Source organism: Anguilla rostrata, chromosome 2 (assembly GCF_018555375.3).
Source record: "Anguilla rostrata isolate EN2019 chromosome 2, ASM1855537v3, whole genome shotgun sequence".
Lineage (NCBI taxonomy): Eukaryota > Metazoa > Chordata > Actinopteri > Anguilliformes > Anguillidae > Anguilla > Anguilla rostrata.
Window position 1 is genome coordinate 60,173,174 of NC_057934.1, and position 11,399 is coordinate 60,184,572.

Genomic DNA, 11,399 nt, shown 5'->3' on the forward strand with positions numbered 1-11,399 from the left:
ACTTCCCACCGTAGTCACACACAGGGAGTGGTCCCTGGGGAGGCGGGGGGGAAGGGGATTCGACATTCCTTAATTCAGCGGGGAGTCCCTGGAATTATCAGCGGGCCCTGTGCTGCCACCAATCCCAAACCCCCCCCCCCCTTCCTCCCACTGCCCCCCCACCACCCCCCCTTCTGACCTACAGCGTCCACATTAAAGATTATCAGAATGATTGATGCTGTAATACAGGCAGGACTGCGGGAATTCTGGATGCAGAGGAAGATAATCCAGATCCGTTATTGCATTTAGAACAAAATACATCACTCATAAGAGGACAAAGACGTATTTATCTTGCTACCATACATCTCATTATTTCTTCACAGAAGCAAATAAAGGATACATTTTGCTCTAAATGCAATATGTACCACACGTGACTACAACGCACACGGGTGTTTTATTATAATGTCCATAGGCTTTCCGCATAAAACACACCAAACGCTGAATGGGCCTGTTGTGTAATTAGATTAGCCACAGTGCGCTGGTACCCCATTGGTCATTAAGGTGCAGGAGGCTAAACCTGTAACTTGCCACACGTCAGTGCATTTCCACCTCCGCCTGCTATTGGCCAGCTTTCATCACTATGGGAACGGCTCATCATTGGTTTCCCAAAACGCAAAGGTTTGTGTGCCACAGTCCTCTCGCAGTGATGGCGGGAGTCTGGTTGTGCGGACGGCCTATCATTTTTTTCTTTCCATCTCTCTCTCTCTCTCTCAGGCTGTGCCTCATGCAGACTATCGGGACGAGGCCAGTCAGTCTCGCTGTCAGTCTAAAGCGCTCCCCGCACGGAGGGGAAACTGGGCCCATTCTGTTTGCTTTGCCGGGACCTCCGGCTGCCCCCAGGATGCCTGGCCCAGCTTGAAGCGGTCTCCTAACCCAATTATCCAATTACCCCCGATTAGGGCCCGAGTGTGGACTGATCACCGCCCTGAGCACGGAGGACCGGAACACCTGGGAAGAGCTTCCCCTGACCTGACCCCAGAGAGCGGCCCACACACATACACACACACACACACACACACACACACACACACACACAGCTACACTCTCTCACACATACACACACAGCTACACTCTCTCACACACACGCATACACACAGTCCCAGCTCTGTGTCCCTGTCTATTAGGGCCTTGTTCTCCAAAAAACACAGAGTGCCCCTTGAGAGACCCCCCTCTCCACACCAGAGAGGCACCGGCCCACAGAAGGACCTTCACGCAAACCCCCCCCCCCCCCCCGCCAGGAACCGTTAGCGTCTGGCCCCGGTGTGGTCTGATCCCCCCAGACTCACAGACACAGACGGGCGGTTTGAAAGCCGGGCACTGCCAGGGAGGGGGGCTCTCTCACACAGGGAGGGGTGATGTCATCACAACGCGCTCCTTACCACGGCTCTCAAATACCCAGAATTCGGAGGAAGCGCCAAAACCGCCAGGCAAACTCCAGAGCTCTACCTGGCCTCACCCGGGACACCAGCCCTCTCATAACCCAGCTCCATCTAGGCCAGCCGGAACAAAACCAGCATGCTCTCCAACCCGAGGAAACAGAGCTGAAAATGCCCTGACAGACATGCAGCTTTTAACTCATCTAATAAAAACCTGGACCAGAGACCACGGTGCAAAATAATCACCTGCAACAATAACTTTTCCATCATAATTTCAGAAATATGGGGACATAAAATGCTGAGTAGAATCATTATTTTTGGTAACTGATACATGGTAAAACTTTCTGAAAACATCCACACCCAATCCACTATTTATTTATTTTGTCAGAAATGTCATTGTTATTAGGCTCAAGGATCTACACCCCTCAGTAAGTTTCCAAACAGGTTGGTTTTTGGGGGGAAAAAAAGAAAGAAACCATGATGTTCCGTGGGCCTGCAGCCATTCCCAGAAGAGAACACAAAAGCCTGGACCGCGGGACAGCGAGGGTCTGTCATCTCCTCCGCTCAGTTCCGGAACCTCTCCGCCCCCCCTCTTTTCGTTTGGGGAGGGGGGCTCCTGTGTGGGTCACACATTGAATCAGACCACAGGCTCCGCACATCAGGAGGTCTGAGGAAGCCCCAGGAGAAGGGCGATGCTCAGCGCGGTGTAGCTCCACCACTTTGTTCTACCCGGAGTGCCTTTGTTTCACTCTTTAAACGAAAAAAAAGCAAAGGAAAAGAAAGAGAAGAAAAACCTACTGTGCGTTTGATCTTCCCTGCCCCCCCGCCACCCCCCCACACACAGAGGTGACGAGGGAGGCGCGGTTTCCTTCAAGGACAGAAGACAGCACTGACACCACATCTGAAGGCCCCGGGTACACCCTTTCTCAAGGCTAAAGATTGAGGAGAGCTCCAGAGACCAAAGCGCAGGGATCGGTTACACTCAGGTAAGGGTGTCGCCCTCCGTTCACGCCCCGACGGGGGCGGGGCCGAAACACGATCCGGGGAGCGTCGCGGATCTGAGGCCCCGACCCGGACCCGCCAAAGCCGCGCAGGCGAGTGATGACGTGTCCCCCGCCATCCCTCAGACTGTGTGTGTGTGAGTGTGTGTGAGGTGTGGTGGTGGTGTGTGTGTGGTGTGTGGGTGTGTGTGGGTGATGTGTGTGGTGTGGTGTGGTGTGTGAGTGTGGGGTGTGAGGTTCGTGTGTGTCAGTGTGTGTGTGCGGTGGGTTGGTTGTGTGTGTGGTGTTGGTGGGTGTAGTTTTGGTGTGTGTGCGTGTGTGTGTGTAATTACACGCAGAAGAAAAGTATGTTCAAAGGCGGCAACAACACAACCCAAAACACAAGTAATTAAAAAAGATTCCACTCAGCGCACGCAAACACGCAACCTGCTAGGGTGGCGCAGCCAACCGCCAATTATCCCTCTCCCCTCCTCGTCTCAAAACGTCACTGGAAAAAACCGCCAACTGTGGAAAACAAAAATGAAATCCACAGCACCTCAGCAAAGGCCCCTCAAGGCCTGATAGAAAAAAAAAAAAATTTAATTAAATATGATTTTGTTGTCCTGTAAAAGTCTTAGCTGTGGCGAAATCAAATGCACTCTGGAGTAAAATAAATAAATAAATAAATAAATAAATAAATAAATAAAAAAGATTTAGGCTATGACATAGTCCATATCAATCAGTTTCGATTGTAACGTCAAACTTTTTTATGAGAGTTATGCCCCTACCCACCACCAAAGACTAAGGAGGAGAGCGGAGAAGCTTTCTCCCCCCAAACACGGTGGTGTCCATTTCTCGCTGCACAAGACATGAGAACGAGCCTGGGTAGAAAAGCCCTCAGGCTCACCACAAAAATGTAAATACCACTGGAGTAGGCATTAAACTGACACAGCCCAGCCTAGCCCAACCCCCCCTCCCCCAGAGTAATCCGCTTAGGGCTCCTGTGAACCCGGATCGGATGGAGGACGTCGCCTTGAGAAGCTCTTTGGGAGAGAGATGCAAGGCCAGTGCCCGTTAGCACGTTAGCACGACAGCCACCCGGCCTTGGTCGTCGCAAACGAGCCCGCGTCCCCAGATCTCCTTACGCTCCACAAGCCCACGACTTCCCATTTCCGGAAGCCCCGATGACGTTCAGGCGATTCTCCAGGGGTGTTCCAACCCCCCCACGAACCCCAAACCTGTACCCGCCTGCGAGCGTGTCGGAGAGCAGAGGAAGAGGGCGGAGCGTGCCAGCACAGCGGGCTCAATCTGCCTGTCACCACTTCAAAGCAGAGCCGCATCAAACAGGAGACAAGGTGCCTCCGCCACACCCTCCATCCCCCAAAAACACATTGTTTTAAGCAGTAATTACCCCCCTCCGCCACTGGTCTTCTTTTGTAGGCCATCGTATCCTGTGTACAAGTTCAGCGCAGCTGCCCCCCCCCCTCGCCCCCCTCTTCAGCTCACTCCAGCCCCAGGCTCTCTTTCGGCAGCTTTTCATCTGGGATGAGAGGGGATTAGGGGCAGAAGCGTCCAACCGCCCCCGGCCATCCCAAAACAAAATCTGCCCTAAACTTGAAAGGGGGCGAGGTGGGGTCAGGTCGGAGACAACCGCCAGGGGGATTACCAACGTAACGTTGCGCTCATTGAAGGTCGCTCACGTTTTCGATACATGCCCCGAAACCGCCCCGTAGCTCTGCGCCTCCCGACCGCAAGCGAGGCGCTAGCTGGGCTGGGTCATTCGGCAGTTTGCCCCGCCCCGCTGCGGCGGAGGAACGCCGCCGCTCGCTTCAGCCGCTCCGCGCTCCCTGACCCCAGAAGCAGCACGGCGTGAGGCGCTTCTGGCAGGGACGGTCAGAGGGAGCGGGGCGGCGCGCGAAGCGTTGGCTCTGGAGCAGAGCGAACCTTCACCGGCACGCCTCGCGTCGCTCAGCACTTCCCTGGCTTGACCCGAAAGCACCCCCTCCTCCCCCCGCTTCAGAATCGAGCACGTTCCTCACACCCGCGCCTGTATTTGCACACCTGCTGCGCGTTTTTGGCAGGGGGGGGAGGGGGGGGAAGAGAGGGGGGCGCAGCACACGAACTGAAGCCATCAAAGGGAAAACACACCGTTCACCTGGGGGAATTAACCCGACTGAGATCATTTTGTTGTCTTGTCACTGACAATCTCAATATTATGCGTCAGCGTCTCTGTTGCCAAGTTAACATGGCTTGCGTTTGCAAAAAAAGAAAAGAGAGGCCTCAAGAGGCCTGCTTCCAGCCCAGCTTTCCTTCCCTAACCCTGTCAGGCACCTTTGCGGCAGTTCTCTGTAAAAAGGGCGATACAAACTAAATGGATTTGATCTGATTTGTTTGGATTTGATCTGAAGAGGAGCCCTCCTCCACCTGACGTCTGGAGCCACTTCGTCACGCGCGCGTCTCTACCGGGCCATCTCGGGTCGGGACCCGTCACATGACTGCGAGCGTCGGCTAAGGGGGGCGCAGTCTTGCCCCCCTGGGGCAGGAACCTGCGGTAACATCAGTCTCTCTCCAAATTACAGGCTCGAGCCGTGGCTTTAATGGAGCCCAGGCGAGGGCTGGAGGAGAGGTCGTCCGTTAGACTAATATTGTTAAGTCACGGGCCGCATTCCTGCGTGTAACGTCAACACTCAGCAGCCCCGACCGGCCCCGACTGCTCCAGCCATTACGAGAGTCTGAGCGCTGGCCTTTCATTTCTCCACCCTCCATACAGGCTTTCAGCGGAAAATAATAACAGTGCAGCGGAGTCCTCTTAACGCACCGCTCAGATACGCCTCTGGAGAAGAGTGCTCACCCTGCCGAACGACGAGTGTGTGTGTGTGTGTGTGTGAGTGTGTGTGTGTGTGTGTGAGTGAGTGTGTGTGAAGTGTGCGTGTGTGTGAGTGTGTGTGTGTGAGTGTGTATGTAAGAGCGTTTGTGTGTGCGCATGTAAATGAGTGTGTGTGACAGTAAGAGTGTGTGTGTTTGTTAAGGAAAATGTGTGTATTAGCATGCATTTGTGTTGCAGAACATTCACAAGTGAAGAAACAGCGGCGTCCTCGCCAGCGCTGAATAACTGCCTCATTCATCTCCGAGAGCAAACGATAGAAATCTAACAATAACAGCAGAAAAAAACACATCATTAAGGCCCAATTACTGCGGCTGAAATGCCCTGTGAGTCAGCAGCTGTGTGCGGGAGACGGGGGGGGCTCCTGCGCTCGCTAGCGCTTCCCGATGCTCGGTCCTTTGTCCGCGCCACCCGTCGCTGTGAATTATTAACGCCGCGCGGTGTCTCTCCTTCATCGCACGCGTGTCGCCCGGCACAAGAGCGCCCGCTAAATTTAACACAAGCGCCGCGGGGGTCACGCGACTCGACCCGGACACGGTTTTCCGTTTAACGGGAGAAAAAGGGGGTAACCCGCCACAGCTCAGATCCCCACGCCCCGTGTACAAGCCCAGCGCTTCAAATTCCACCCCACAACGCGAACCCCCCGGGACCGGCGTCCTCACGACTTCAGCTGCCATCATGTTGTGTAAAAAAAACAGTCAGGACCCCATCAAGTGCCACTGAATGCTACAGATGATAGGACGCTACGCCTGAGGCCCACAGTTCTGCGCAGGTACCCTGTGCTGCCAGCGCAGCAACACAGGGGCATACACACACAGGTAATGCAATTACAGGACAAGAGGTAAAGGCTCATTGGGTTACGCTAGGCTTGGTTCCCATGTACGCCAGAGACATCGAGGCCCAATTCTTTCCCAGATACTCAGGCGTCCGTCAGCCACACAGAGGACCAAGGCTGATAGCTGAGGCTGGAACAGCCAAACAGGCGCGCACGCACACGCACACGCACACGCACACGCACACGCACACGCACACGCACACGCACACGCACACACACACACAGAAGGATGATAAAGCAGCTGTCTCCCAGGCGGGCAGGGCGGCAGTGTGACATGTATTAACTGACCTGGTTGATGGAGTTGGCAGCACAGGAAGCGAGGCCCGTTCCCACGGAGGCCAACAGGAAGCAGCTGGGGTCAAAGGGCACCGGAGCCATGGCGTAGCCAGCCGCTGCCGTGGTGACGACCAACGCTGCAACCAGAGAAAACCCGCCAACATTAGACGACTACTCTTCAATTAATCTCAGCTATGCCGCCATACAGGAAGTGAATACATCTTCTGAGCGCTGACAACGGTGCGGGGTTATTTTCTGCCCCAGGCGCTCGGTTACGCAGATGAAACGCGGCCCGCTCTCGCCCCCACCCCCCCTCCCGTCGCCGTGACGAATGGCCGTTTAAAAATAGCGCCGATCTGTTTTACCTGGCGTAGCGTCAAGCGTATCGCCGCTCGCGGTCTGAGGGATCCGGCTCCTCACAGAGGCTCCGCCCCCTGGGCCGGGACACCCCGGGCAGCTGCTGGCTCCTTATCTAAATCAATCAGAGCCATCGCCGTGGAGACGCCACACGCGCGCGCCTTGCGTCCCGGAGCGGCCCCGGCGTCCCCCGGGCGACCTCGCCCGCCAAACAACCTGCGCTACGCTCCCATGACGAGCGTGACGCTCACACTGCGTTCTTAAACATCTACACTAGATTAAGCTCTTACAACTCCCAACGGCCATTTAAATTAGACACCAGCGTCTGATGATAATCCTTTTGAAGAGACTGGGGGGGGGGGGGACGTTTTAACCTGCTGTTGATTTACCTTAAGGACGGGGGGGTGGGGAGAGAGTGCGTATGAGTGCACGCGTGGGCGAGAACCGCATCAAATCCAAACATCAAAGCGTTTCATTAAGCACAGAGGAAGAGCAGGTAGGAGCCATGGCAGGGACAGGAGAGGACAGGGGTGTGGTTCACCTGTCTCTCCATATCTCTCCCTCTCTCGGGGAGGAGGAGAAACGTGAAAGACGACACCCGCAGGCCTGATGTCAGCCACGCGCACCGCGGCAGTGAGCGAGTGGGCGAGCGAGCGAGCGAGCGCATCCCGCGGCCCTCGCCAGAACAAAAGTGGCGGGGTGGCGGGTCGGTCTTCGCCTCCTCCATGATTCACAGAAAGCACAGACCTGCTTCATACTGGTCTTCAGTCATTCCTCACACTCCTGCACAGACCAGCTCTTTAGACTTTAACACAGCCCCCTGCTCCCTAATTATGCCTCTAGTGTCAATGGGGTTACTCTTTCTTTTTTTTCTTTTTTTATTACTGTTAAGCATTTTGAGTTCTTTGCTTCTCTGTATGAAACAAACAGAGTTTATTCCTTAATAATAATAATAATAATATTATTATTATTATTATTATTATTATTATTATTATTATTATTATTATTATTATTATTATTATTATTATTATTATTACACTCCAGGAGCACTACAGCTAAACACTCACCCACCAGGCAGTGGTTAGTACACACCCTCCCTCCTGTTCACACAGCACAAGAGGGGGCTCATCCCAGATGGAGGAGATGCACGTCAGCAGCTCTGACTGACAAACTCTGCTAACCTGTGGGCCAGTGCTGAGGTAACCGGAGAAACCAGGGCCAATATGAACTCATGCAGAGTCAATTTCACACACACAGACACTCACTCACACAGACGGGCACGCGCTCAGACACACACACACTCACTCACTCACACAGACACAGACGCGCAGGCGCTCAAACTTACTCACGCACACACACACACACACACACACACAAACACATCATTAACCTGCAGCAATCAGGACTCTAACCAGCAACAACATGGACCAGCTGGGCTGTGACGGGCCCCTTTAACCAGCTGAAGCATTCTGGAGCAAATATCAGTTCCTCACCACAACAAGTCTGATCATACCTTGAAATAAGATGTTTAGAAGGCTACACAAATATTTATGACACAGCAAGGCAGCTCCCCTGGCAAACTGCAACAGACCGGCAGAGGCTGGAGGACATTGTAAAACATGACTAACCAACTGAGGGAGAAAAATACCCCTAACTGCTGTCAAAACATAGCACTTTTCCTCTCAGGAATACCAGACATGCGGTATCACCAAGAAAGCACAAGCGCCCACTTATAATAACTATGTGTAATGTTAACAAACAACCATTAGTATTTGCAATGAGTGCAAGAGATTTGCCCGAGGTGATATCTGGACCCAGGCCTCTCCCTCCCCCAAAAGACTCCAAAGACCAAAGCGTTACCAGTCAGCTAAAGGCAAAATCGCCCCTAGCTATGGGAAACATTGTTATTTTTTAATCTAAGGGTCCTGTCGTCAGGGTGTTGCCAGGGTAACGTGCTACAAGACCTTTGCTTTACTGCACCTCACAGTGCTTCATAAGCAAACTAGCCGAGCCATATCCGCTATATATCACAACACTAGAAGGTAAGATTAGAAAGAAACCTTTTACACAGCTACACTTACATTGTTTGAATATGTAATGCTTTAATTCTCAGTATGAGCAGACATTACAGTACCTGTGAGTCTGATCTTTGAGAGCCGGGCGTACACCCCCAAGAGTTCAGCCCGGTCCACCTTCAGCTCCTTCCACTGCCTCTCCAGGCGCGCTTCGCGCTCCGCCTCTGACTCCGCCCTCGACTCCGCCCCCGACTCTGCCTGGGCCTTCCCCTCCTGCCCTGCCGCCGCCGCCGCCGCTGGCGTCCCCATGACGATGGGCCTTATGGCCAACTGGGACCTGCTGGACCTGCCGCACCACCGAGTCATCGTGGTCCTCCAGTGCGCCCGAGATGGGCTCCCGCTTGGGCCTAGCCCGCTGGCGGAGCCCGCCGCCGTTCTTCATCACATACTGAGGAAGAGGAGGAAAGAGTGAGTGTTTAAAGGAGCAGCTATTTCCAGTACTTAGTAACACCAGCATTACAAACAGGTCTGCTCAGAAAAAGGGGCTGCTCAGCCCTGTTCCTGGAGATCTACCATCCTGTAAGCTTTCACTCCAATGCAAGCAAAGCACATGTCATTCAACAGATAGACATCTCATCGAGCTGCAAATGAATAGAATCAGGCGTGTCAAATTAGGTTCGACCTTAAAACCTACAGGACTGTAGGCATCCAGGAAATGGGTTGGGCAGCTCTGTTTCAGACCATTCTGGTTCAAAACCCTCATTCAAGCTGTGCCTCATCCAGGGATTTGAACCTGCAATCTCCTCAAAGCTCATTTACCTCACTACTGCGGCACTGATGCAAAAAGCTTGAAGGGTGAAATTGACATTGTTTTCATTTTATTGTAAATTGGTGTGTACACCGATAATATGGTCCAAAATGCACCCCAAACAACATACCTATGTTCTAGATATTTACAGCAGGTTCTGGAAATATCAGGCAAAACGGCACATTTCGTACAACTTGAGCAGCCACCTCCACTCTTAATAGCGATTCAATGAAAAAAGGCACATTTTGGATGCAGTACTCAGCAAGCAAGGTACCGAGTTACCAAGTTACAAAACGTTTAACCTTCCAATAGCATGAGGGACCAATAAATGACAAAAAACATCACTAGGATGAAGTTTAATTTTAACCGTTGAAAGCATTTGTAGCTACGAGTTCACCTGCATTATCTCAGTATATATCAAGCGGTATAAACGGACACCATACTTAAACGCTGCGCAAGCCGTTAGGGATAAGAGCATCTGCTAAATGTCTGTAACGTCTTTTTTTAGTCAATCACTGAATTACAGAAACAGAGTAGCTGTACCGAAGTAAAATAACATTTCACCTCAACGTGTATGGCAGCTGCGCCACAGCGGACGTCGTGTAGCCTACCTGGCGTTTCAGGAAGTTAAGATGCTGAAACGTGATCCAGTCGGCCGGAGACCTCCTGCAGAGCTGGACGAGGCTACGGGAGCACCGGTGACTTCTTGACGCGTTTTCCGCAAGTGTCTGGAAAAGGCCGGCTCCTACCAGAACTGCAACACACACATTGACAATCCCAGAAATGTTAGTCCTATTTAGCGAACATGAAACTAGTTAACTCTGGTTATACAGCCAAATGGGTAAGTGGCAGGTGAAGGTCGCCTGACACTGTTCATAATGAGATAGGAATCCAGTGGAGTCCTTAGCACACAAGCTAGCCAGACAGAAACTCGCTGCACTGCGACGTTCTTACCTAGCAAGCAAGAATTGACCAAACAACTAGCTCAATAAAAGGAAACAACCACATTTTGTAACACATTAGTAACCCGCTATCTAGCTCGTTCGCCGTTTGCAAGGTTAGATAACAGTTAATACCTACGACTAAGTGCAATTTCGAAGCTGATATTAACGTTATTCTGTAGCCACATCCCAGCATAACGTGAATAGGATAAATTAGTAGATACCGACATTATTAGCTTGCCTAAATGTTTCAAGGTTGACAGCCTTGCTAACTCTCTATAAGGTCAGACGTGTAAAAATTAATATCCACGAGTCCTGAAAAAAACGTTATTTTGAAATATCAAATCAACAAAGAGTGATAAATATAAATAAATGAAATTTGTTTACCTGTGAGTTTGCTACATGGCGTTTTATACATGGTCTTGTAACTTAAAAACCGGCTCCGGGTCCGTCCTCTTCACATGCAGCAGGTCGCCATTTTCAAATCGTCGGCAAAGGACTACTTCCGGGGTCATTTCCGGCGGTTGAAAAGTCCTCAAGTCCTAGCAGCTAGATAGTGAGCTAACTACGCGATTTAAGAGAGAGGATTTGTTCGTAATTTGGCTGTCCCAGGGGTAAACCGGCTTTTGTTGCGATGTGGCGCAATATTATGGACTGTTTTAGTCATATTAAAACCGCAATTTTACGATAATTTTCGCAACCCAGCCATGACCTGTCAGTGTCAAATTACGACTCTTCCTGGAGTACAGCCACGTGCTTTGCGAAATCTCTGTCCCTATATGACCTTCGTTACATACAGTACTCAGGTTGGAGCTGTCTGGTAGCCTGAAACCAAGGTTATTTTATCGGTGCCTCGTTTCACACTGACAGTGGTGCAGGGGTTCAGGT

The 11,399-nt window shown here is 51.9% G+C and overlaps 1 protein-coding gene across 1 annotated transcript; it reads right to left on the bottom strand.

Annotated features, from left to right (window-relative positions):
• Nucleotides 1–1,778: 1,778 nt before the first annotated feature.
• On the bottom strand, nt 1,779–11,071 carry LOC135248680 (protoheme IX farnesyltransferase, mitochondrial-like). The gene is made up of 5 exons (XM_064323518.1): nt 10,899–11,071; nt 10,182–10,324; nt 8,882–9,210; nt 6,403–6,527; nt 1,779–2,165 (listed from the first exon to the last, which is right to left on the bottom strand). Exons 3-5 carry the CDS (start codon nt 9,126–9,128, stop codon nt 2,112–2,114), a joined length of 426 nt encoding a protein of 141 aa, XP_064179588.1. The 5' UTR covers nt 9,129–9,210; nt 10,182–10,324; nt 10,899–11,071; the 3' UTR covers nt 1,779–2,111.
• Nucleotides 11,072–11,399: the final 328 nt, after the last annotated feature.

Excerpts from the sequence above, each read along its gene's own strand:
- LOC135248680 (XM_064323518.1), bottom strand. The coding sequence starts at position 9,128 with ATGACTCGGTGGTGCGGCAGGTCCAGCAGGTCCCAGTTGGCCATAAGG. Across the intron at positions 6,528-8,881 it reads CTCAAAGATCAGACTCACAG|CGTTGGTCGTCACCACGGCA; the intron begins GTACTGTAATGT and ends CTCTGGTTGCAG. Across the intron at positions 2,166-6,402 it reads CTGCCAACTCCATCAACCAG|AGTGAAACAAAGGCACTCCG; the intron begins GTCAGTTAATAC and ends TTTCGTTTAAAG.